The 27,956-nt window shown below is 35.8% G+C and overlaps 1 protein-coding gene across 3 annotated transcripts in view; it reads left to right on the forward strand.

The window, feature by feature from the left end:
* FBXL2 (F-box and leucine rich repeat protein 2) overlaps positions 1 to 27,956 on the forward strand; it is a 52,184-nt gene that overhangs the window by 5,389 nt on the left and 18,839 nt on the right. For 2 of the 3 annotated variants that reach the window (XM_068203173.1, XM_068203183.1), the window contains exons 2-5: positions 8,654 to 8,715; positions 22,528 to 22,582; positions 24,050 to 24,124; positions 26,975 to 27,069. In XM_068203173.1, coding sequence (XP_068059274.1) covers positions 8,654 to 8,715; positions 22,528 to 22,582; positions 24,050 to 24,124; positions 26,975 to 27,069 — 287 coding nt within the window. Of the gene's footprint in view, positions 1 to 8,653; positions 8,716 to 22,527; positions 22,583 to 24,049; positions 24,125 to 26,974; positions 27,070 to 27,956 lie in introns of those variants that run through there. The other variant, XM_068203192.1, reaches the window with a different exon arrangement.

Consider the following 27,956-nt stretch of genomic DNA (forward strand, 5'->3'; position numbering starts at 1 on the left):
GCTTTTATTAATTATGCACTACATATATGGCATATGTAGCCACAAAGCAGATTTTTTTTCTTGTTTCTTTCTTGTTCATTTTCTAGGGAGATTTGCCTTGCAGAGATTTGCCCTTCATAGTAAAGATTTCATGTTCAGTACTAGGAAAATCCTCAGTTCTGGTGTAGTGTTTATGAGGCAGATCAAGCACTGCTTTGAAATGGCTTTGTAGAAACTATAGAGCCATTCCTGTAACAAGCCATACCTTTTATGTCTCAAATGTGTTTTTGAAGAGCAGTTATGGAGGGGGAGGATTTGTACTCAAAATTTCTGTTTCACAGGTGCTTAGAACAAGGGTTCTGACTTCAACCATGCAGTCAGTACTGAAGCTGTGATTTCATTTACAGTTTGAGCTAAGTGCAGTAAGAATTGCCTTTCTGGATATGGGATTGCGTGACTGGAGGGAGGACTCTGTCAGTTCAAATTAGAATGGTGCCAACTCCTGGGGAAATGGACTTGCAGAAGAATCTGAATGGGAACACTCCAGGAGGATTTCAGGTCTCTGTTGTTGTGCCATCAACCTATTAGTTTGTGTGCTGATATTGAAGACTGGGAATAAAATTTAGCCATATGTATGTCAGTAAAAACAGCTATATGTAGAAGTGGGGATTCAGAGAAGTTTTGATAGGTATTCTCCTAAGGGTTCTGAATCTGTGATGTGGATTAAATTTGGATGACTAAAACTACATGGCTATCCCTAGGCAAATATTGCTACATTGAAATGAATGGATACTAACTTTTCTCCTGGACTGATTTTGTTCAGGAACATATCATGTTCTGAATGCCTTTGGGAACATGTATTTATAGCATGATTCTACAAAATGGCGTGACACCAGCTGGATTATTTTTGTGATTACACAGTTAGTAATTTGAGCACACAGTCCTTGTAGATGTGATGGAAACTACCTTAGAATCTTCTCCAGTATTTTTGCTTAGGGTCTCAAAGTTACTTGAGTGGTCAAAGAAAAGAACCTCTCTCAAGTGTTTCAAACTTATGCTTTAGTAAATTCTATTTGAGACTCTGCGTGATGCTTAAAGCGGGATTTGTCATTTACCTGGGCAAGAAATACAGAATCTGTATGATGTATAATCAACATTGTGAGGGGCTACTTTGTACCCTTATGATGGGTTACAGGCAACAACTGCTTCGTCCATCTGATTTTAATTTTCTGCCATTCTCCCATTAATTAATAGATCTGTTGCTTTACGAGCCCATAAAGATGATGATATGGGTTTCCCCATATTCTGCTTCAAAGTACTTTATACATTGGACTGCTAATTAAGTGATTTAATTTAGTTTTTTTAGGAATGATGTCTAAATGCATCATCACGTACTGTTCGGAAGGGTATAATCTTAAAAGATAAGTAATGGATAATTATCTGAAAAAGGAGATGTTCAGTCATTATTTTTTTTAAGAGTAAGCAAATTGAAGGAAAGATTTGCCAATCAGTATATGACTAACAGATGATGAGGATAAAACTTCGTCAAACCTGTTTTTTCAGCTGTCTCTCTGCATATGTTTAAAGAATATATGGGGATACAATTAACAGCTTTTTCCAAATTTCTTAGTGTTCATATGGTAGTTGTTGGATCTTTTATTTTATTTCTTTTTCTCTCCTGATCTGTACTAGTCTCTAGTCATGGAAGATTAGGTAAGGAGTAGGTTATTTTTCTATGTGGTTTAGGTCCATTCTGCCATCTCTGGTAGTGGTAAGAACTAGATGTCTTGAAAGGCAAATGAGAGCTGGATGCACCTGAACAAGGGGTTAGTCTTCCATGTAGCTCCTTTCTCAGAGTAGTGTAGGGAAAGTAGAGCTTGCAAACATTTTTTGCCAATAAAGTGTAATGCCTCTTTCTTTTAGTGAGGTATTGGATTGAACATAATGTTTCTGCCGTGCTGGCTACCGAACACCAGTTACGTGATAGCAAGTATTGATAAAATGTTATCTTTCAACTGAATTTTAGGCCTGCAAGTAATTAGGTCAATCACTTATCTGCAAACCATTGGATTTCCCCTTTCTAACAAGCAAAAATAAGAACTGTCACATAGGAGTCAGAGGATTGCAGTCTCTTTGGTGACTTAGTAGGAGGGGCTGAGTCTTGCATTAAGGTATGGGCATCTCAGCTAACAGGTCAGGTTAACCTGTTAGACCTTAATACCCTGGCTGCTTGCAGGAATGAAGCTGTATTCCTTAAAAGGCTTGAGTGGTGATTTCCAAATATGTTGCTGGCAATAGATGACCGCCCTTCAGAAAAACACACAGAAAGGGTGATGAGAGCTGTTTGAGCAACTGAGAATGGGCTGGTGTGCTCGAGGCAGCAGGAAAGGCAACCTCCAAGCACTTCCTGCTCTGCACTGGGAGGTGCTTGAGTTGGGGCAGCCAGAGGCCTCGAGGTAGAGTTGTGCAGCTGCGGACATCAGTTGTGCAGCAGCTCTGAAGTTCATGAGTGACCTTGTTCTGTCACCTAGTAAGAACAGGGCCTTGAGAGCCAGGCTGATGCCCTCCAGTAAAATGTGAATGATGTGGTATGAGTACCAGTGCTGGCAAAACAAGAATGATGGCCTTTCTGGAAAAGAATCAAGCAGCAAAGTGGGCAGTGTGGCCAGCTGCTTCTGCTTGGAAGGTTTTATTATGTTAAACAGCACTTATTCTGGGGAAATGTTAAAAGCATTATGGCCCTTATAAGGAGCCTTAGGTCATTGGAAAACATTAAGGAAAGTCAGAGAGATGTGCTCAGGTGCATTTGATCTTCTCTGAAGGTGAGTCTTAACTCTTTAAGATGACCAGCACAACAAGAACAGAAGTATTTGATATGAGGTGTTGCTTTGGTTCAGTCAATTTGTCATCACAGCATTAGAAGAGAAAATACCCCAAGGAAAGACCAGTGCAAAAGAACCAGGGGGTATCTGGCAGCCAGGAAGAAGCTGTAAGGCTACTGAAGACCATGCCCTGGGCTCTAGTAGTGTGTGTCCAAAAGGCCAGGAAGGCTGAATTTTAAAATTCACAAAGGTATAGCCTGAGCCAGAGCAGGGTGAACAGCTGGAGCATAGGAACAAGAGCCTGAAGGACAGACAGTGTCTGTGTGTTGAAATAAAAGATTTTGCCAGTCTGTCTCTGCTGTAGACAAGCTTGGTTCAAGACAGGATTACATTTCAAAGTTCATTTCAGTGTGTTATAATTTTTATTGATTATACAAAAAGCTTTACCATGGGTTCTAGTTTAGCAGCAGTCCTGTGTCATCAGTTGTTGTGTCTTCAATATCATTTACTTCAATTCTGTTGACAATGTATATCCTGTCTAACGCTCCTTTTGTTGCCTGGATACGTTTTGCCACTCGCATGGTGTTAAATGGTTCTGCCTGTCTGATGCATTGATTGTACATTTCTGGAGGAAGCTCTAGCTAGCAGCAATTCCCTGAGCATTAGAGAATTTTATACACTTGTGCTAGAGTGTAATATGGGATAATCTGAAATTTATGGTAAAGGAAGGTTGTTTTGCCTCTTCTTCCTCCTCCATTTTTGAGGTCTTTTTAAATAGAGAGCTTTTTAGGATGGCATTCATTATTTTAGTTTGCTTGTGAGCTGCTCTGGGTAGCAAAGCCAATTGCTTTCAATACCACAGTAAAAAGAAAATTGCACAGGCAACGATTAGGTGTCTCAATAGAGGAGGAGAGATATGCATCAAGCTGCTGGGTTTTGTGTTTGGCAACAAAAATCTGCACATCACGGTACTGAATAAAACTTTAATTTTATCTTCTCAGGATTTTCCTTTAAAATTTGGTTTTACCATGTCTATTACTTCATGGATAATACTTAATAAAAATTGTTCTTGCCCGTGAAAACCTGAAAGACTTGATGCTTTATACATATGGCTGTATTTACAATTGAAATAGGATGTGTGCTCTGTCAACCATAGAAGGGAAGGAAATATATGGATTTAATTCCAGCCTATTGTTTCCTTTGGTGAGAATGACCCAATGTTGTTTTTTTTCCTGAATTGATAAATACTTCAGTCTTGTTTTCAGTATATATGCCTTTTGCTGATGCTCTTTAGAGTCTTTCACACTTCTTCTTCCCCAAACCTACTTTTGTCCATAATTCCTTTAGCATGCTACTAAGCAAGGCTATTTTTGAGAGTCTGGGTTTTTAATAACTTTTGATTTGAAAAGTTGACAGGTTGAAAGTCCTTATCTACTCTGATTTCAGTGGAAATTAGATATATAAATATCGCAGTGGAACTGAGCCATAATGGATGAGCTGCTACCAAAACTGTTTCATTTGTTAAGAAAATAGTCCTCTTCAATAGAGGACTGAATGACAACTGAAATTGCTTGCTTAAAAAAATGTATGAGGACTGTCACCAAAATTAGTAGTATAACCTTATTTTGATCCTCAAATAACTCTATCAGAAAAGATTTCTTCATCTCATTAATTCTGGTGAAAACAGGAGACACTTATCACTAGCTGTTAGACCAGAGGAGAATAATGTGGTGCTTTCAATGGTGGCATGCTAAGTGTGGTGTACCAAGAAGTTATGTTCTAGGACTCATGGCAATTAGTATGTTTAATAATATGGAAAGGGAATTCAAATGGGGAGATTAGCCTCTCTGTGTTTCACAGATTTACACAATGGGTGCTTTGTTTATATTATAAAGATACTTTTAAAAACATAGCTGCTAAAGAAATTAAATGTAAGAAACTATCAGGTAATTTTTAAAGAAAATACTCCCTTTTTACCAGTCTTCCAAAAGTACAGTGAAGATCAGTTAAGTACCAGGAGAGTACCAAAAGAGATCAGTTAAGAAATGTAAGAAGTGGCTCAAGATTCAAGTAATAAGGAATTGCAGTTTTCTCTTGTGGATTTTGTCTTGTGTTATTTGTCCTTGCAATTCTTTTAGAATGTAGAGATCTTCTGTAACTCTACTTGTGTTTACAGGAAATTTAAAACTGTTTTTAGAGTAACATTTATTACATATGTTCAGTTGCATCCTTTTTTCTTGTGCACAGATTTGTCTGTTGTATTTGGGGATTTTATACAGTTAAAACCATACTTTTGTAGAGTTTGAGATACCCTATCATTTACGCAATAAAACTTGCTATCAAATACAAAAGCAAAGAGAGGAGAAATATTCTTTTTACATTCGGGGTATTCTTCATTGTTATTTTGTACAGGTATACTGAGGGCATGTCATTGTCAGCACAATCTGTAAGTAAAGGAAAAAAAAATCATATTTGACAAGAATACTATAATATTGTTACAGTGATCAGACACTTCCTTAACTGAATTTTTGGTGTTTTTTTTTAATATAAATAAAAACAGAAAACTAGAGGTTATGTAATAAAAAATAAGTAAAAACTAAGAAGAACAATACGTGAATGTACTAGGGTATTCTTGCTTCATCAGTGGAAGTTTTAAACCATCAGAAAGTGTTCAAACAATTAATATATTGTCATTTGCACCTTCTGTCTTCTTTCTGTGCTTGCATGCCTTTGAAATCCTGTTACAAATGTTTATCTAGAAAATTACTACTCCAGTTGCCCTGTGTCTGTTCTCTGTTAGGGGGAAAACTTTTGAGGAGCCTTTAAAGCAACCCCTCTCTTCTTCTGAGATGCAAATGCAATATGGCTCTAGAGGCTAATAAACTTTTACAGAGTAAAAGAGTGCAATAAAGAGACACTTTCATTTTGCTAGATGTGCTTATTCCATAATAATAATAATATGTTATTATATGAGAAATGCTGCCAGTATGTACAAGAACACACCAAAGTTACTGTTTGAGGGAAAACAGCTTTGAATGTGTTTGTAGCCTCATCTGTGAGTGGTGTAGCAGGTGTGGTACGTTGTGTGGCTGGGCAGGTCGCACGCTTCTTGTAGTATGTAGTAAAAGCTGTGCTTTTTCCAGTTTTAACTGGAATTCCTAAATGAACCACATTGATCAGGTAAGCTGTCATATATTCAAAATAGTTTGTCCATCCAACTTTAAAATATTCTTACATAAATATAAAGATTATAAGCCTTTTTCCTAAGGGTTGCTGGTTTGGTTGTAGCTTTAGCTTTTCAGCTTGGCCTCAGTGGGACAATACTTACTACTGTGCTGTGATTTGTAGTGAATTCATTTCTGTTGATGAATAGTTGGAAATACTGTTTAACACAAAGAGCTATAATGCGTGCTCAGGTCTTTAGAGCAACTTACCTCATACCTTACTAACTCAAATTCTGTGTTATCCTCCCACAATGAGCATATATATATATATATGTATCTCTATATGTGTATCTCCATGATTCTGTATACTTGAGAATCTGTGGGGTAAAAAAAAAGGATAATTAGATTTTTTTAAAATAGGCAAAGTGGCAGCACACATGTAAACTAGTAGCAGTCTGCAAAGTAGCTGTATTTACAAATATATGCATATATGTGTCTGCTAGATGATGTAACTTTTGAGGCATTATCTGCAGCTATGGAATAATTATAAATTGAAAGAGGATTTTTACGTCTGTGATACTGAATGTTCAGATTGTCAACCAGAATTAATGAGATCTAAGTTAACTTGTCTGTTTTGCCACAGACTTTGAATGCTCTGTTGTAGGTGACATCCTTTTTTTGTGATTTTTGTTCCTAATGTGCAATGCACGGGAATATTTCCTTACTTGACCCTATAGTGATCCTAACTTCTATGATGATGGCATATATGTCCCTTTTTCCTGAGTGAGTTCTACTGTAAACGCAATTAGGCATACAGTCTGTTCTTTAAAAAACAAAATCCCAATATATGCTATTGTTTTCAGGCCCCAAGCTGCAAATTTTGAGTAGCATATAATATAAAAGTGGCACACATGTGGATAATTCATAAACCTATGAGTTGTCAAAGTCAGAATCAGTCAACCAGTTCTAAAAATGTCATCGATGTACATGGTATGTTTCAGCCTAAAGGCTGAAAATACCAGCAGCAATGGATATTGGGTATAAAACAACTAGAGCAAAGCTGAGCCTTTGGTCAGCCATGTGGAGCTGCTTAAAGCCAATGCCTCTCCTCTGAAGGAGCTAGAATTGTCCTATTGAAATATATGTTCATGGTTGTTTTATGCTTCGAATACCTGTAGTCCCCAGTCTGTGAATAAATATGCTGCTCCAGTTGCTGAAAAAGGAAGCTTGATTAAACGTGTCAGTCCTGTTGAAAGTTGACAGCTTTATTGTCTTTAGATGTGTGGATAGTCGTGCACAGAGGTAGCGGATGAAGAAATCTGTGTCAAAATTGAAACAGTAGTAGCAGCAGTTAAACTTGAAATCAGTCTAGGATGTACTGGAAGAGAAAAAAAGTTCTTGGCAGCAGCCAGAAGGAGGTTCAAATTTTCAAATTTTACAATATTTTTTGGGGAGATATTTTCAAAATTCCCAGGTATGTAATTTTTGCAGTCTCACTTCCTTTATGAAGACAGAGCCAAGCTTATATTCGGCTTTTCTTTTCTTTCTTTGCTTTTATGGACCTTTTTTTCTTTTTTTTTTTAAACAAGAAGCAAAGCAAATCGTTTCCAAGTATTCAATGTGTGTGGATAGTAGGATGAGCAACAATACCCTGATGTCAAGAACAGCATATGCTTAATAAAGGGAGAAAATTTCTTCCAGTTGTTTTAATGTTTTGTGTGATTTTTCATGTTTACCTTTTAGTGTTCAGAAAACTCATCTGTTTTGGATCTTTCTTCCTAGTTTTTGTTTCTGGCATTATGGACAGCAAATGAACTCCCTAAAGCTCTTCACACAGGAAATGATAGCTTGGGACTTTGACATCTTCCAGTCTTTGCCATGGTTCCTTAAATTCCATTTCACCTTCTGTTTTGTTTAGTGCTGTGTTCCTGTGGTAAAATTTCTCAAACCTAAATATTTAGACTAAGTTGTAAATCTGGTCAACATCTTTGTTTTAGTCTTTTTATTTAGCTGTTGACTATGGAACCTTAGTATTGTCTGCTTTTTTCCTTGGGTGTTTTCTTTTATCTCTCTTTTTTTTCCCCTCTTAGCATAGATATTAATAATATGAAGTTTGGGTGAGAGGTATTTTCAGTTTTTCATGTAGCATTTCTTGACCTGCTTACTTTGCTTATATAACAGTTGCTGCCCTATGTGTGGCACTAAATTCTTAAAACATGCAGATAATTATATTTTATCCATATTCACACACTGAGCCAAAGTATTTGCACTGTAGACAATGAAAGGAGGGACCTGAATAACTGGGAAGTGTCCAGTTTTGATTTTTTTTGTAATGGGACAGTTTTAGGACTGTGCAGCCAGTGTGTGTTTGTATATGTCTTGCTTGAAGTTTCCCTACTGCTTGCAATACTTTGTGCAGTGTAAGTGTGCTTGCTTCATAATTATTTAAGTTGCTCCACAATTTCTGTGTGGTTAAATTAGCACTAGGGAAGAGCAGGTGTATATGGGGGTGTGGCTTTGTTTTTGTACATTGAAATAATTTTATAGTATTGACAACTAACATGTTGAAAACTTGATAGTAACAGTAATTGAAGAGAATTAAGCACCTAAGTAGAAGGTGAATAGCCTCTTTAAAAGATGTTTTTCATGTTGGTTTTTAAAATTAGTGTTTTTTCTTTCTGTTTCTAGGTTTTCTCAAATAATGATGAAGCCCTTATTAACAAAAAACTACCCAAAGAACTTCTTTTAAGGTAATTCTACATAACATTTTAGGAATAAAAACCTGAGGATTGTACGTTGCTTATGTGTCTTACAGGCTATCAAGTGCTATTCATTCTTTCTTAAATCCTCTTGAAATAAATAACACACCTGATTTAGTTCTTGGAATTCTTGAGCTTGTTGTCTTGATTTGTTTCAATGTGTTCAAGTTATACTGTACCATGGAAGATGTAATTTAGTTGTTATTTTTGACTTGCATGTCAGAAAAAGAAGTGAAATAAAATGTCCAAAAAAATTTGGTGTACCAAGTAGTCAGGTCTTCCACTCTCTCAATGTTTTATATGTGTCTGAAGAGCCTAATTCTCTAATGTAGTTCACACTCTTTGTGCCATGAACTTTATTATAACAAAATAAAATACAAATTCAATGTCAGAGCTTCCAAAAAAGTCACTGCAGTGAAAAGGTCTATGTATTACTATTACTGCCAGTCTGTGTTGTATTAGGTAGAACCAGCAGCGTGGGGTCTTTCTTATTGTAGTCATTGGGTTACTCATAAATTTTATCAGCTTGCTAGTGTGTGAGTAGATCATCTTTGCAAAAGTTACCTAGAATACCAAGGTCAGTAAGTTCAGGCCAAGACGCATAGCTGCCTTCACGCTCTCATATGCTTGAAAGTTGATTTCAAGCAAAGTATAAACCAACTGCCAAATGTGGAGCTATTGCTTGGTTGGATGTGGCCACTGCAAAGCTGGAACTGAACCAGGTCAGCAATGTCTTCTGTACCTACAGAGACGATTTGTTTCAGACTAATCTTTAAGGTGAAAGAAAAAAGAAAAAATGTTCGGTTATGATGGTGCAATTACAGTTTTTAGTGGTGGTGTTATTAAAACTGAGCTGATGATTTTTTTTCCTTAATATACTGAAGAGATGTTTGGGTCAGCTTGTGTGTATATCTCTGCTTCAATCTGATTTGAAGTGGAAGCATGTCTCAATGGTATTTTGCATCTTGTGCGAAAGAAAATGCTCCTAAAATCATTGTGACTATCACAATGTTCTCTCAATGGTATTAAAAAAAGCAGACTGTATTAAAGGAATTGAATTCTAAAAGGCTTTTCATTTTTGTTGACGTACATTCCATATGGTGGCAGACTGTAATTAGACTCTTAGAACTGTTTAGAAAATGTGATTAAAAGAGACAGTCACTGAAGGATGCCCTGAACAGGAATTCTCATACCTTTTGCTTTGTTGAGCTCAATGGCACACATGAACCGCAAGATAAAAGTCAGTGCAGGATGCCCTTAGCAAAAAATCATGATCTGCAAGCACTTCTTTTCAAGCATTAAGACTCCCCAATATTCATGGAAATGACTGTCCTTTTCAATGTTATGGATGCTAAGTATCTCATTTATGTGACAGACTATAATTTGTTTATATGGTTTAGGTAGTGAAAAGTATCATGCACTGAGATAGTAAGGATGTCTTTTGGAGCATCTTTCCTAAGAGAGAGGCTGAGGGAGTTGGGCCTGTTCTGCATCAAGAAAAGATGACTGAGAGGAGCCCTCATCAATGTTTATCTGTAACTGAAAGGAGGATGCCAAGGGGATGGAGCCAGGTGTTCTCAGCGGCACCTAGCGATAGGACAAGAGGCAACGGGCATAAACCGGAGCACAGGAAGTTCCACTTGAACATGAGAAAGAGCTTCTTTACTGTGTGGGTGACCGTGCACTGGAACAGATTGCCCAGAGAGGTGATGAAGTCTCCCTCACTGGAGATATTCAGGAACCATCTGGATGCAATCCTGTACCATGTGCTCCAGGATGACCCTGCTTGAACAGGGAGGTTGGACTGCATGACCCTCTGTGTTCCCTTTCAACCTGACCCATTCTGTGATTCTCTGATTTTAAAGAATTCAGCAGCAATAAAATCCAAACAAACAAGTTCAAGTAATTAGACTCTACTAGTGGCTTAGCTGTTTGTTCTTATATTCAAGATAGCTTTGTACAAAGCAACTTGAGGCTTATCTTGGATTTGAGGAAGTGGTGCAACTAATCCCTGCCATTACACTGTTACAGCAGTGTCTAAAGAAGCCTTTTGCACAGCTGAAAGGCTTCATGGGGCTGGAACAAGAATGTAAAATATCCCAGGCCAAGCATATGCGGAACTGATTCAGCCAACCATCTATTTTTTGTGCACTTATGTCTTTTTTGCAATTGCATGGTGATTTAGTAAAGTAGTGTTGCAGATGTGGCTAGAAGAGTTGATGATCTGAGACACTGAACTGGGACTGTCAGCTTTCTCCATAAAGAACATGATGATCTCATGCTGAATGCTAGGACTGGGTCTGCTCTGCCAGAGGGAAATAAAGTGCTTATTTCACTATACCCACAAGACTCTGCTGATCACCAGGGTTTTGAAATGGAATGGAAGGAGAGATGTGAGAGAGGTGCTCTGTAAATCTCCTTTTGAAATTGTAGTGCTGCAGGGACAAACTCACAATGCCAATGGCAGAGCATGTTAGAAAGAGGGACATGCATCTGGGTGCTCATCCCTGCAGGGTTTAGATATCTAAGGAAGTTTCAGGGCACAGACCTGCCTGTCTAAAGGTTTATCAGTGGGGAATTTGTTTTATGAGCCTGCATTGAAAGGCTGTTGTAAGCCTGAGTCTGAATGCATTTCAACTCCTGAAACAGTATCTGTTCATGCTGCAGCATGTTTTAAAATTGTCTTGCCCTATGGTTATGACAGGAGAGCTTGAATATTGCTGCACTGGGTGTAATTAATATTCTAATTATTTTTCCTTTATTAGCTATGCAGTCTACCTTTTAATTAAAAGGAGAGTAAACCAGTTGCAGTGGAAACATTTTGCTCAGAGAGCTGGAATTGAACAGTAAATACCATTGAAAGTGTCATCAAATGTACTTATTTTGCTTCTAGCTTGTATCAGATATGTATGAATACTGTTAGCACTACAGCCCACTTTTAAAAAAACCTTATTGGACTTGTGGAAAAAAAGTGATTAAAATCTTGTTACAAATACCTGGAAATTAGATGTAAACACAGTTTCCAGAATTGGTCTTGTTCTCATTTGCATGAAGTATTTAAATTTATGTAATCTGGCTATACAAGTAGTCAGTCCAATTTTTTCCTTTAAAATTGGAGAACTTTTTCCTGATGGTAGACTTACAGAATAAAACCACTTTGAAATTTATTTGTCAAATATTGTTGCTATACTTGCATACTCTAAAGTTGAACAAAGTAATCCCTTGCAGTAATCTTTTACTGCAGTTCATCATTATCATCACTTTTAATATTAAGATTGCAGTTATTACTATTACTAATGTAACAACCAGAATTATATTGGAAGGTTTTCAAGGCAGTGTCATGTCTGTTCCACATTTTCTGTGGAGTGTCTACTATGCTTGTAAGTAAATGGTTGAGACCCCCAGCTTCTCAGGCACAATATTCATTTGAAAGGATAAGAAATGAAAGATTATTTGTTCTTTCTCAAGCAGACCCAGCCAACTGGGCAGAGGAGGAAGAGGATATCTGATTAATATGGACAGTGATGCTTTTGAAAAAGACCCTTGTTTGGAGGGGCCAGTTATACTTTGAGGTTGATGGTATAGCTGGAGTGGAGAAAGGGAGGTATTTAATTTGTAACTTTTTCTGGTTTATGGACATTCATTTTTATTTGTAATATTGGAGTATATTTTTACCTGTGAAAGAAATAGTCTGCCTCTAAAAAAAATTTTTGTAGCATTCAGGCTAAAGGATAAATTATCACCCCTGCTAGCTGTTGAAGTGCTATTAGTTTGCCAGTTGGTAAGGAATGCTCGTTCCCCTCTACTATTACTTATTGCAAGAAGTAAAAGGTTGAATGAATGCTCATTTATATGATGTTTAAGGATTGTGTGGTGGTATTATATATTGTGTAATTTAAACAGTTTTTGGATGATTGTAGCTTTATTTTTCTTTTGTTAGCCTACGTGTTTATGATAAAACATCAATTGGATATACAGGACATTAACTGTAGAATTGAGTTGGTGTCTGAAATTCATAAACTCTTATCTGTCATCAGAAGAAGGAGAATTCAAGTCAGGCTAATACAATTTTAATGGTAACTTTTCTAGTAAGATGTCACTGCCTTAAAGTGGCTCAACTTTTTTTTTTTTTAATTTAAATTGCTAGAAAAAAACCCTAAAACAATGGGTTATTACAGTTACAGTGTGCATTTGAAAATAAACTGAAACAAAAAAATGAAGTCTATGTAATTAATGTTAGACTGTTCCTGATTTTTTTTTGGGAGAGGGTTTGATAAAAAGTAATAATGCACTTTTGGAAAGGGAGATCCAGGCAGTTCTTTTGGTATGTAGAAAGATAAATAACATTTGTTCATTTGTATTTTGCCTGCTAATGCTCTGTACTGTGAAAACTGTAAGTTTTTTTACAAAAATAGTAAGCTTAAGGAACCGAGATGTTTGTCCCTTTCAGATGCTTAAACCATTTTCAGTTCCTTTCCACCTACAAAGTACCAACTTCATAAATTGTACTACAGATATAGAAACTATTGTAAATTCTGTTGTAAACTATACTTTTTGAGTGCATATACTTAAGAGTCAATCTTAGCTATCAGTTTCAAAATTTGAGTGGTCAATCACATTTAGAAGAGGATAAGTAAAGTTTTGGGACTGAAATTAGGAGAGGAACCCAGTAGTGGCGTTCCAGCAGCAGCTCTTCTTGTAGGTAGTATTAAGCATCTTGAAGGTTGAAGTTTTCATATAATAAAGCTTTTCATGATAATAAAGTTTTCATCTTTCTATTCTTTGTTTTTATTACTGCATACTGCTTTTTGCTGAGTTTTTAGTGTGTTCATTGTTGTAGAGAAAACGTTACCATAAGCTTCAAACTGGTGAAGTCAAACACAGTATTTGATATATTTGAAGTGATGCTTTACCATCTGTGTGCTTAACTGTGGGGGAAATAGAAAAGAAATACAGCAAAGTCTACAGTAAGACATTGTCATAATGCCATGGGAATTTCTTAGCTAGGTCCTGGAGGTACTTGGATGGCTCACAATTGCTGTAAAGTTTGGTTGCTGTATCTTAGTATACAGAGTACTGACTAGTGAGTCAAAGAACTGAAAAATATAAAACTTTTGTCTGGAGCAGTTCTTGTTTGGTAAGAATTTTGTAAGGAGAAAAACAATATATGTGTTTTGAAGGGGAAAGGAAAAAATAATCTGTCATCTCAGACATGATTCATTTTCCCCACTACAGGGATCTGTATAATTAAATAGGGAAATATTTCACCCTGAATAGCTGAGATTGCTGTTTAGTGTTTGACAGTCTCAGGGAAACATTCCAGTTTTATAATGCATATGCAAACTTCCATTTTGATTTTAGAGTGTTTTGCAAGTCTTCAAAGTCCTCTATAGTAGTCTGCCAAACAATTACAGTTAAACTATTTAGAATTAGAAAGAGCCAAATTGATACAAGTATATAAACTATTCACAAATTATAAACTGAAGGGATTATATTTCTTAATATAGTAAGTAGTAAAAGAAGTAAGACTTCCTTTCTGTATGTTTTCACAGATCTATGGTTTTTGTAAAGCAAATTCTAATATTGCCTCATACAAGTACTTTTCGTTAAGTCTTTTAATTTAACATGCCTGAAATACATCTGTCCAAAGCACTAGTGCAGAGCAGTGCTAATTCACACTATTCAATACGGTGTGAGTATCCTTTAAATATTTGCTAACTAGAAATGTGGAGACTAACACTGACAAGAAGCAAGCAGAAATAATGCAACAGATGACAACATAATAGCAAATCCTGACTCACTTCTGTGGAGTCATATACTCATTTCCAGTGGTCCTTACCTCCCAAAAAGTGATCAGAAATTAAACTGAGTAAGTGAGCTGAATAAGCCACAGGTACAGGCCATGGACAAGATAAAGCCTTTGGAAATTAGTTAAATATTTTGATCTTCAGCTAGAAAAACAGAATTATAATTATTTTAGGACTTTATAAGATAAACAGGGTTCTTTTGGAATACTTATGTGCTTTGGCAGCCATTAAAATAATATCACATTATCAATGCTATTTTTGCTATAACATGATTTATGTAATGTTACAATGTATAGTTGTTTAATTTCTCTGCGTCTTCAGACTTCAAGGTAGTGCATCTAATTTCAAATACACACAGTGCAGTAAGTTGCAATTTTCTCATTAATCAGCTTTTTTTAGAAAAAATTCCTTTTATTCTGAAGAGGGATGTTGTTTTAAGACTTCCCAGTGACTTATATTCAGGGCAGAACTTGGGCTCTGCCTGAGAAAACTAAAGGCTGAATCAATGCTTGGTGGTCAGTATACCCCCTTCAGAATGTGAAGAAGGTCTCATGTTGACCTTTTTTTTTACACTGCTACATGCATTGTTTGTGTGCTTGTGAAATTCTTACCAAGATCAGTTCCAGATGCAAATTTATATTTTTCAGTTCTCTGCCTCACCAGTCAGCACTTTGTATGCATTTTCTGCCTTCTTTGTATAAGATGCTAAACATTTGCAAATGATTATATGAACAATTCAGTTTGAAATTGGAATAGGTAGCTGCCATCCTCTATTTAGTATTTTTAAGTGATTTGGTTTTGTTCACAAACAAGTGCCAGTGTAAGCTCAAAATGGAATGTTTTGGGCAGCGATATTTCAGATGGAATTCCTTTAAAAAAGTGAGTGAGAGGCTTGAAGAAAAGATGCAGAAAATTGCACACTAGTGCTCTTGTATACTGCATTAATGAGAAGGAGGAGATATGAAAGTGGAAATGGGGTTTTATTGTGTCAAGGTGCTAAGTAAAATTTGTGAATTTTGAAAAGCAAGTATTTTCTTTAACGTTTCTTCTTGGGGCTTCCTTATAAATGGAGTGGTTTAGCTTTACTTGGTTCAAGTTACAGGTATTATCTCTCAGTAAGAACATACTTGTGATAAAGTATTAGTCACACTGGAACAAACAAAACAAAAGTAAATAAGTATTTGAAGGAGAAGTAACAGCTGAAAGGAATATAGCAATGATTTACACAACCTTTGGAATTGTACTTTACCATTTGTTTTGTTTCATTTTGTTTTTCTTTTATTTGCTACAAAACCTCTGGAATATCATATTTAGTGAGGACTTAATTTGATATAGGGCTTTATTTACCTTGAAACTGGAGTTTGTTTAAACTCAGTCTCTTAATTTGTTCATTATCAGAACTAAATGTTCAGATGTATTAGTGATATAATGAAGTCTGCTTTTTATATGGAGGCAGAGGGGGAAATGTTCTTCCTCATTTCCATGTGAAAAGTGCCATCAAAGAATAAAAAGACAGTCAAAAGATACTCTTACTTTCTAAAAAAAATTTCTTAAATATTGTTGCTAGATAGATTAAATAGAAAACCACACATAAAAATACTTAGACTTTTTGGTCTGTAATTCATGAAGTATTTACAGAAGAGGTGAACATTATTATCTGTGTTTTCATGATGCATACACAGACATCAGGAAGAGAAGTTTTTTGTTCAAGATTGTCCTCCAGTCCAGTAGCAGAGCTACAGGTTGGATCAAGTCTACTGAATCTGACTCCAGCAACTAACCAGAGCACATACCATCTGTGGCAGTAATGATCTTGGTTTATGGAGTGTCCCTAGGCTGCATGTCACCAGTGCATCTTGATAATTGTCCACTTCTCTTGGTAGCCACTGATGTGCAGGGTGGGTATAGTGGATTTTTGGCTGTTTGGTGCCCAGATTATAATCCCTTCACTCATGAGAAAAAAGAAACTGTAAAATAGTTGGAATGGCCAGCAGGTTGGATTAGGATTATGGGCTGTAATTTAAACCACTGTGAATTAATAATTAAGGTTAACTGCTTTTATTTAGTAAGATGAGTTATCATTGCCAAATTTGTACTTCATAAAATCACTTCATAAAAATAAAATCTATATTAAAAAATTATAGACTAGCTGAGGCTGCAAAATTAAACAGAACTGGCCTGTCACAGGGACACTGGCCCTTTTTGAATTTATCACTGGGCATTTTTTTCAGATACTGAGAGTATCTGAAAAGGTTGCTGTTGTGTTGTTATACATGATCATACTTTACAAATAAATAAAGCTCATTTTCAAAGACTGAATAATAGGATCCACTTGTCTTGTAAGTAACATATAGACCATAAAAGGTTAGATGCTATCCTTTCTAAAATGAATTCAGCAAAGCTGATTTCTGTTGCAATGGAAAATAGATGTCAGACATTCTGTAGTTCACCTAGTATTTTGCAATTGCCAATACTTATGTCAATGTTCTGTAGTAATAAGTACCTTGGTGACAGAAAAGGAGGTTTGGCTTGTAAAGAAGTGTTTTTTGGTGCTGCATTTGTTATTGAAAGACTTTCTATGGAGATCATGCGAAAAAGATCTGAGTTTTTTACAAGTAGAATCTGCAGGGTTAAATTATTGGAAAGTTTTGGATCATGTAACAGAATTCCTAGTTTAAGTGCTTTGCTTTACAAAATAGCTCATCTGCAGTGAAAAGGGGTTTGTTTTAATAATTGCCATGGAAGGTCAAGCATTAGATGAGTCAATGGATGTGTGCTTTATGTAGCAATTGGTGTTCCTCAGCCTTTTGCTATTGAAATAGTCCTGACAGATAAGATACTTGGTTTTTTTATAGAAAATAGTCAAATTCCTTACAATTTATATATGCTTCACTGTTTATCTTTCCAGGACAAGTGTTATTTTGTGGTTTTATTGAGTAAGGTATTACAGGATTTAGCTGCAAAGTTTGTGAAGTTCAGAAGTACACCAGCAATAACATTCCTAATTTAATAATTTAGATATAAGTTTATTTATTGAATTTAATATTCATTAAAGATTCTGCTTTTCTGAATTATGTCTATGAATTATTTATCTTACCTGTATGTTTTCTAGCCTGCATATTTTTATTCTAGTGTTTGTACTTACTGCTGGACTACACTTAACCATGAGATGCCTCATACCTCAGTAGGGTGTTTAGTAAAATGGAGGACAGAAGGTGAAGAGAAACTTTCCATGTATAAAGAATTGTAAATATAGTTTGTATCTATGAAGTATGACATTTTAGGAGAAATACAAGACAGTTTCTATGGTGGTTATCAGACTTTGCCACTGTGTGTGTTCAGACACAATTAGTGTTCACAAATAGTGAATTGAGTGTCTGATGCCCATTTCCACTGTTGCTTGGGCATGCATGGAGAAAATGCTGAGAAAAAGCTACTAAAAAAAGAAAATCAAAGCTGTGAAAGCTGTACTTTGTCTCCCTGATACTTTTCCATGCATGTAGGCTTTACTCTTCCATACTGCATGTGAAGGACTTGAATGTGAACAGATTTGCTATGCAAGGAATTGTACAAATCAGTAAGAAATCCATAGTCTAAAATGGGAAAGACATAACAGATTTGTTGTGTGCATGTTTTGTAACAACTGGACAGTGTGGTAAAGTTGAAAGGGTCTTGTAAGCAAGTTATCTAGTTGATTTGCTGTCTTCAGTGAGGCATTTCTCATCCATATTACTTTGGTTTTAATTTTGATAAAGTTTTTTATTGTCCTTGTGTGCAAAGCCATTATAAATTTAAACAGCATGAAAACCAAAAGTTCTGGTTGTGGAATTCCATTAACAAGTCAGTTATAAACAAACCCATATCTTAGGTTTTTGGTGAAGCTTTTTAGAAATTACAAGGTGTTTCTGTCATACCTAATTCTGGAGATAAGGTCAGAATTTCTAGGAAGTAAAGTGTCTGTGTGTGGTACTCACTGCATGCATCTCATTATCCATTTTTTATCAATCCTTATAGCATTGTATCAAAATACCTACAATGAGTAATTGCTGGGGTATTACTTGAAAAGCATATTCTTCATGTGATCAAATGTGGAAGGGCCTTACAAAAGCAAGAGAGAAGCAGTTTGCCTCTTGCACAAATTGATTTCTCCCTCTGTAGGAGGTACACTGTACACTGTTGGAGTTTTGAGAAATAGCTTGTTTCTTTCTGTTGCCCCTTAGGGAAGGAAACAATGTTAGGAGTCAGCTGTCTCTGTGTTTGGAAAGACATTGAGCAGTCTATTTATAGCACAAGAGAATAACAAAGCACATGTGGAAATACATGGGAAGATGATGGAGACTGTAGACAACCACTTCTTGTCGACAGAACCATATAAATTGGAGTGAAAGTGTCTCAAAAAGGTGACCTAGAAGGGCTGTAGCCCTCGTATGCTGAAGTTTGGTGAATCTTGGGTATCAAGCAAATTCCAGAGTAGAAGAATATGAATCCTAACTTCAGAGCTTTTAAGCAGGCAAGAAATGTGTGAAATTCTGTAAGATTCTTGTCTGATGCTGTGACAAAAAGGCAGTTATAATGGCCTGAAATGGCTTTGAAAGTGGGGGTAATGAAATCATACTTCATGTCTGTGTACAGCCTTGTTGATACTAATTAATTTTTTAATGCTGCACATGCTTCTGATGTCTACATTTGAAGAAACATGCTGAAAAAATAATGTGCAGAGAAAAGGAGATTTAAAGAACTGAAGTAAAACAACTGTTAAAATAGGAATTAAAGATGACATGATAAGTGAATTTTAAACTTGGTGAGGATAAAGTATGAACTGCTAAAGCACTCTTTAATTTGGTGAAGAAAAGTAGAAAACAGCATAGAGCTAGAAGTCAGACATTCACCTTGGAAATAAAGGAAACATTTTGACAGAGTGATTAACCAGTGGAACAAACTACCAGAGAAGGTGATGATTTTCCATGTCTTGAAGGCTTTCAAATAAAGAATAGATCCTTTTCTGTAAGTTAGACTTTAGCCAAATGCTAGTTTGCCATGAGGGAGTTGAGGAACTCTGAGCTTGTACAACTCTTTGTGCCTTTGGCATGAAGCTCACGTATGCTGCAGGCACTGTTAACGTTGAAAGGTCTCCAAGGCCAAACTCATGAAGCACATGTCCAGAGTGGTGTGTGCCTAGGGATGAAAAGGCTTGAAGGGCTCCAAGTGTTGCTAAGTGTATTTTCCTTCTTGAGCTCAGTACAGGCTAACTAGAAAGAATTGAATAGCCTGGGACGCTAGAACTCAGAACAGATGATCCTAAATATTACTGTGAATTTATTAACTTAATTTCCATTTCCTTGTATTAATACATGCCAAAGAGTGAAGTGGAAATGAATCCTGCTGCTGGCTGCTTCCACCTACGTAGCTGTGGTCATAGAGGACAGAAGTGCTATACAACCAGCAGCTGCTTGGTAGTTTTTCCACTTTTTAAAGTTGCAAGTGCCTGCTGATGATCTTCACCCAAATGCCAGACAATGTCGCTATCTGTTCCCATCTCATTTTTTTGGTTGCATTTAAAGTCCTTAAAAACTCTGAAGTCTTTTAAAGACTTGAAATTACTTTAAACCTCAGAGTCTTGTGCCTTGTTGACCAGTTTTCCTGACTGGTAAGGATTTGCTAGTAATTCTGAGTAATTCTGTGGGACTACAAGGAGAAAAGTGTGTGTTAGCAGTACACATGAAAGACTGTATTATAGAGGGTAAATAAATGGAAAAGCATGGAAAAAAATGTTTTCAAGCACATCTGCAAGATACCTCTTTGGAATTATAAAAGTATTTACTGGCATCTCTTGCCTATTGTGCTGTTTAATCAAAGGGTAATAATTGGGCTTTTGATTGCTGAAAATGTGTCTTAATGTTGTTACCTGTTTTGATGCGGACAGCTTGGGCTGCCTTGCAGGAAAGGGTCTTCTCTAGAACAAAAAAAAAAAAAACCCTAAAAGCATCACAAATGTTTACACTTGCTAAAATATTTATTCTCTTAATATAGAATAACCACTTTAAGTTTTTAACTTTTTGAGAAGTCACTTCACACAGAATGAAGCGAAAATAAATACATCTGTTCTCCATTTGGTTTTAGTTTAACTTTTTTTTTTAGCAGAAATCCTGCATCAGCGTTAATCTCTTAACAGCAATAAACAATGAAACATGAAGACAGACTGCCAGACAACTCAAGAGTGGTGGGGTGTATAAAATACCCTTTCCTCAACATCCTCCGTTGTTTCTTATTTCGGTAGAACTGGATACCTCACTTCTAAAGCATGTCACATTCTTATTTAGGCAAGAGTATTGTGTCACAAGTTCTTTCATTGTACAAATAATGTGGAAATCTGTCTTTTGTGTTTCTGTAAATCTGAGATAACCCTCAGGTTCCACTCTCACAGTGGTTCTATGAGGAATCTTCTGCAAGCCAGGAAGCTTTTGCAGCTCTCTCTCTTGTAATCTCCACAACCTCATCTGCTGACATTTCCCTCATGGTGGGGAGAAAGGTGATGTCAGAAGAGGGTTCCTGGTGAGTTGCTGATATTTATGCTCTTAAAAGAGAGGGAACACTTCTCGGTGTTTATCTGAACACAGTCCAGTGATTTTCTGATCACATTGTGTACTTTGTGCATTCAATGCCACTGAGTTTCCTGAAGTGGACAGGCCTAGGAAAGGATGTTCAAATGTCAAAATAGATGCTATCAAAATAAATGTTATTGGCAGGATTTTATAAACTGTTTCATAGCTTCTGAAAACATCTTTCCTTCTGTTTGCTTGGCTATTAGTTTTTTTGAGAAAGCATATTACTCTACGGTAAAAAAAAGAGAAGAAAAAAATTTCCAGGTGTCAAATGAAATATTGGATGACTACTATCTGAAGTGATCATAATAAATGTTCAGAAGGTTGTTATGATTAAGAAGTCCTTCATTACAATTTTGTTCTTACTAGAGCTAAAACAGCTTAAGATGTAGGCGTCCATTTTGAGCTCTAGCTTCAGATATTCATTTGAAAAACAGTAACCAGAATGTTACATGATTAAATTCAACATCTTTTCCTGGTTGTTTGCTCCTCAATGTTAACATCTAACTATAATATGAAATTGTTCTTATTACTGTTCATGATTTTGATGACTGAAAAAGTTCCTTGGCAATCAGATAGCAGTTTATCAATGAATTACAGGAACATCCTTCTTACATTTCATAGCTTTCATTCTCTGTAATAGAAAAGTATTTTTAATAGGATCTATATTTTATGCTTAAGCTAATGATTTCTTTTTCACTGAGAACATTCTCTGAACCAATTTAGTTTGTGTTTGTAAATGGTATTTACCAAATTCATTTTGACAGTGAAAAATTTCTTTGTGTAAACTATTAAGAGTTGACAACCCTGAAAAATTGGTTCAATGATCAGAATAGTAAATCTGAATTTTCAGCTGTAGTTGTTTCTTGCAGAGTAAATTTTTTAAAAAGGTACTGTATTAGGCTTGGTAGTCACAGTGAAACCCTTTCAGAAATTTGTGTCGTTGTCCCTTGTATTAATACTTAGATTCTTGAACTTGGATTTATCTATGTGTTATCTATTTCTTACTCTTCACCAACCTCTGAAATCTTCATCAGTATTCGTGTAAGTTATTTCCTTAATTGTAGCACAATTAAAGGAATATAAGCTAGTTTCTCTGAATTAAGAAGAAAAAATTATCTGTTATAGTAGGGAGAGTGAACAGAAAATAGATTTTCAGAAGCAGCATCTGCTGGGTTCTCATATGTTGGTGTTGAATGTCTATAGATGATAGCTATGATATTATTCTGTAAGTCTCAATAACCAAAAATAATTTGGTAAAACACTCATATAGAATTTAACCTATTTCTTTTGTAACTGTTGTCTTTCTGTAGAGCTACAGAAACGTGAATACATACAGTAGTTGGTATTTTTAATTAAGCATTTTAATTGTAGTTGTTTTCCTTTTTTTCTAGAATATTTTCTTTCTTGGACATAGTTACTTTGTGTCGCTGTGCACAAGTTTCCAAGGTATGTATTTCTCTTGGGGTTTTTTGTTGTTCCCTGTGCTATTCTCTTAATTACATCCAAATCACGGGATTCATTGCAATCTGCTTCCTGTTAAAAAAAATCTAAAAATTTTTCAGTCTCTTAGTTTATTAAAGCAAATGAGCAGTGGACCCAGTTTTGTATGTAGATGTGGGCTTAGTTGCTGTGTACAGGAGTTCTGTCTGAAGGCTGTGGAAAAGATATCCAGTCCTGTTTGCTCTGTATCTGGAGAAGGGATTAAGCCCAGTTTGGCATGATGGCATTTGCTTTTTATAAAGCATGTGGCTGTATAACACTATTTTTCAGGTATAATTGCTGTTTAAAATTCCATGTAGTTTGGTTAATGTGCACCATGTGTCTAAGAAGTAGATCCATCATTTTCTTGCCAAGTACAAAAGTAGATGGATGTTAAGTAGATGGACTACTAGTGGAGGAAAAAGGCACACACAAGATATTAGTGAAGGCATGCTAAGTAAGTTTTTATGTTTAGCTTGTCTTGTCTTCATTTTTTCTCCTTGAAATAAAATTAATAATACCCTATTTCTACATCAGCTGCGTACAATGAACTATATTATTGTACAACATAAATGAACTTAAATTCATATTTTTCTTCCTTCTCTTACAGTTGGGTTTGGTTTGGGATTTAATTGATTGGTTGTTTTAATGTATAATTGTGTAATTATTTCATTCTTTACCCATATCACCCTGTCCTGCAACTTCAGCAAGTCTTGTGAGTCAGGTAACATCAGGTTTCATCTAAAACCTACAAAACTGCATAAGAAAACCAAAGTGATTGAATACATTTTATCTTTCTCTGAAAACTTGTCAGTTGAATGCGGTATTCTTTTTTCTCTCATTTTCTGCATATATCTCTGTTTCTCTGGCTTCTTAATTTTGCTTTACTTTGAACAACTATTGCTTTGACAGTGAAGGACAAGCTCTCCAACATGTACATGTAACTTAGCGCATGGAAAGGAAAGACCTGGTCCTAATAGTGGAAAGTCAGCAGTTTTCTGAAAGGTTTCTGTTTTCTCAGAATAGTAACTAGTGAGGTTGAGGAACTGTGGTTTTATTGAAAGGAATCTCATCTGCAGCTATTTTTTCCCCATTTAGATGTAGCAAAAGTAACTAATTAGAAAACTTTACAAAAGCTTTTTTAAGAATGGAGGGTTAAATCTTTCTGTGTATGTGCTTCACATTTAATATCTTGCTTTGCCATATGTTTTGTAGCAACAAGTTAACCTTTGAAGTGTAATCCATTTATGAGATTTGAGATTAATTTCTGCAAATTCTATGTTTTTAGCTACTTCGTACTGAGTGAATACTAATATCTACAATTTTTTAAAATGCTGCCTGAAATTGTCAGGTTTGAAGTATTTGCATTATTGAGAGGAAAATGAAGGGAGTGGGCAGTGGAGGTAATAAATAAACTGTATTTGTTTTCTGTAGGCATGGAATGTTTTAGCTCTGGATGGAAGCAATTGGCAAAGAATAGACCTCTTTAACTTCCAAACGGATATAGAGGTTAGTGTCTTTTTCATTTTTAGGGTATTTTTTATTCCAATGGAGATGTTTTAGAGCATAGCTCATTTTGAGTGCCCCACATACTGTGCATGTTTTTACATGTTTTAAAGTCTAAGTTCACGTAAATAGTACTGTGAAGAAGCAAATGAAAAAGAACTCTGTATTAGCCTTTTTTTTTTTTCTGGATGAATGTTTCAGTTTTGGTTGCCAGCTGTGTATCAGATGATTTTCATATATCATACACCTATAGGGCTCTAGAAATTCAAGTCTGCTCATTTCTACAAAGGAAAGGTGTAAACGGTGCCTCTGGATGGAGTGAGATTCTTGGAATCACTTTTACGATCTATAGGATAGTTTTGCTGGTCCCAAATCCCTCTATGAGGGGGCCATCTAGTGCTGGAAGCTCACTGCACACTTGGCATTTGAAGATTGAAGCACTAAAATGCTGGACAACTTTTCTTACTGCAGACTTACCTGGATTTGATTTGGTGTGTATCTGATTACCATTTTATGACTATTTGTTTCATAAGGTTTGAACCTTATGTGAAATGCAGGCACATGTGAAGTAAAGTCCTTTCCAGTGTATAATGAAAGGTTTAAGGGCAGACTTGTCTTCTGTAAGAAAAACATGTCTGCATTAATGCTATCATAGATGTGCATAACAAAATAAAATATGACATCTGAAAATGAAGAAAAAAAATTAGTGGGGAACAACAATTTTTTGATTCAGTCTGATTTGATACAAACTAAATGTAGACTACACTAATAGATTTACTTCTGTATTTTAGGTTTTAGCTTCTTAGTTACATGAATAAAATCCAGATGTGTTTCATTTGCTATTTTTTGCTAACCATGGTACAAACTGTTCCTAAAGCTTTACAGTAACATAGAGGGTAAATCTTTTTCACCACTCTTTTAAAACTTTATTTCCAACTCCTCTGCTCTGCCTATCTTAAACAAGAGGATCTTGCAGAGGTAGGAGAAAGATTTTTGGCATCTGCCTCAATCTAAATGTGTCAAAGAAGACTTGGAGCTTTAATGTCATGTTTTCAGCTGCCTTTAAAAATCTTGTGTTCCTCATTTGCGAAGGAAAAAAGTAAAACCCCATAGATTTGCAATCCTTCCTGTTGATAGGCCTTTTCTGTGTTTGCAATCATTTTGGTATTTAGAAACACAGAATTATATTTTCAAGTTTTCAATATGTTTGTAATATATTTTACCTAGTTGTGTTGCCCTCTGAGATGCTAAGATATTTGTAGCATGGGATTCAGGAGAAGGAATGAAACTAAGTTATGATCTTCTTTTGCTGTAAAAAGCTATTGTGGTTTGGAGCAATTCAGTTACTTCAGTATATTGTATTTAAGTACATTTGTAATACATACCCCTTAAATTTACTTATAAAAGTGTTTTCAGCAAGAAATTGTTTCACAAATCAGTTCTTCAACAAAATAGTTTCACATTTGGTGTGTAAGAACTCTTTTTTGCTCTTTTAGCATCATATTTTTTTGCCTGTGAATTTAAGACAGGTAAAAGCTCCCAACTATATTTGGCAACTTTGTACTCAGTTGGACATTGTGCTATTTGGTGATTTTTCAGTCAGTACTTGATCTGAGAATATCAAATTATGAAAAATTAGGTTTTGTGAAATTTTCTTTATTTGAGACTTCACGTTAGAGAATAAAGTTGGAAGGGAACCCTATAAAAAGTGCTTGTTTTATATCCAAAATGTGTGATCTTGAATTTAAATGTACCTTAGAATTTCTTGGTATGTGGAACCAATTGTAAGCTGAGGAAGGTCAAAAAACTAGGTTTTTTGAGTGACAAATTATTAAAAAAGCTAAATGCATTTGAATGCACAAAAGTTGTCTTCTTTAGTATACTGGTTTTTGGGAGGTTTTACATGATTAAAGAAATAAATGAGTTTGGGAAAACTTATCTCATTATTTGTTTGTATTTTCTTTGAATAATTCTTTAGGATTTGGCTTTTTTCTGCAATGTAAATTGATCTTGCATTATATGTTATTAATTGAAGAATTTATCCTTACAGTAAAAGTATTTGGCCTTTGCTGAGAAATCATACTGATTAATTGAAAAGCTTTAAAAAATTTAAATTAGATTTTCAGTTTGTTTGTTTTGCTGTAAATTCTTTGCAGTGATAAGATAAGCATTGTCACTTACGGACCAAGAAACAAACTCTGATAAGAAAATATTTTCCCATAGTTGATGGCCAGGACATTAGTATTAGAGAAGGACAATAAAATGAAACAATATGGCAACAAAAAATCCACTGACCTGTAATTCTATACATATTTCTTCTTTCAAAAAATAAAGGGAGAGGAAAAAATGCACAGTGCTGTTAGGTATTAGTCCTGTTGTTGCTGCTCCCACCAAGGTGTCTGACACCTTTCAATTGCAAGCATCTCTATGGCAGGAGCTGTAAAACAGGTTGGAGATTGTCGTGACGTCTTGCCTAAGCAGGTCTCTGTGGGCAATTTCAACTTATGTACAGTAACAGTGCACATAAGGGACCCTTGAGGAGTGGCCAAGCCTCCCATTCCACCTCTGGGGTAGTTCCCTACACATCTGACAAAACTTGAAGATCATTTTAGAAGTCTTAATGGGTAATTGAATGAAAAAAAGGAAGATTGAATTGAATAGTGCCTGAGTGTGAGTGGAGATTCTGAACAGGTAACTGTTCTTTCTTAAAGCAGAGCAAGAAATTCAAAGACTTATAGTTCTTGGTATAGTGGGGTGTAGCTGGGGCTAGTCTTAACTCTTGGAATTTTTAATATGGTTAGAATATTGTGCCAGAATAAAACTCAGCTAAATCTTCCTTTTATTTGGTTTAAGGGTCGTGTTGTGGAAAATATATCAAAAAGGTGTGGTGGGTTCCTGAGACAGCTTAGTCTGAGAGGATGTCTTGGTGTTGGAGACTCCTCCTTAAAGTAAGTAAAATCCTTGATGGAGACATCACTTGTTTCCTACTGTGTGCACCAAATGCAATTAGATTACTGTTATGTCTGTTTGTATTTCTGAATCCTGACTGATGACCAAAATGGGATGCTTAGGTAAGTACTAAATACCTTAGTATTGACTAAATGAGACATCAGTTTGTGATCAAAATATAGCTTCTGTTATGTTCTAGAAATGAACTAAGAAATGAAAACTGTGCTTTTCAGAAACATGTTTTTTTCTTTCATTAGGATTATGTTGATATTGCTCCATTTTCAAGTGTATAAAATGTTTTCAGGCTCTACTCTGGCTTCCTTCAATAGTCAGAGTATCAGGATTAGTGGTTATTTTATTGTTTAACTTCTAGTCTGGACAAGAGGTGACCCTAGCAATAGGAGGAAGGATAAAGACTGGTACCTACAATGAGTGCCTACAAAATCAGGAAAGATCTGGAATTCTTTTCTTGGTCTAAATAAGAACAGGCAGGTGACAAGAACATCTTGGGAGACTCTAGAGGGGACAGTGACTCTTCTTGTACACAGGATGTGAACTGAACTGTGCAGTTTCTTCCCAGAAGAATGTTTGAATCCATATAAGCTTTTTCCAATGCAAACTGTTTAGCCAGGTTCCTCTGGATATTTCTGTGAATAGTTAAACCCTAAGTTCCTATTTCCAGCTGAAGGTGGAGCACCACAAGTGCTTTAGGGCTCAAAGAACATTTGGAGGAAGTCTTGGGGTCTGGCTTTTTGCAGTTACGCTTTCCTCCTCTCTCCCTGGGCTGGATGCTGTTCAGTCTCAAGTACTGTGGCCATTCTCAGGTGAAAAATATAAGCACAAAGATTTTGTTATCAGTGGGCATTAAGCTAGTGTTCTGTGACTT

This window comes from Anomalospiza imberbis, chromosome 1, assembly GCF_031753505.1.
Source record: "Anomalospiza imberbis isolate Cuckoo-Finch-1a 21T00152 chromosome 1, ASM3175350v1, whole genome shotgun sequence".
In the NCBI taxonomy this organism is placed as follows: domain Eukaryota; kingdom Metazoa; phylum Chordata; class Aves; order Passeriformes; family Viduidae; genus Anomalospiza; species Anomalospiza imberbis.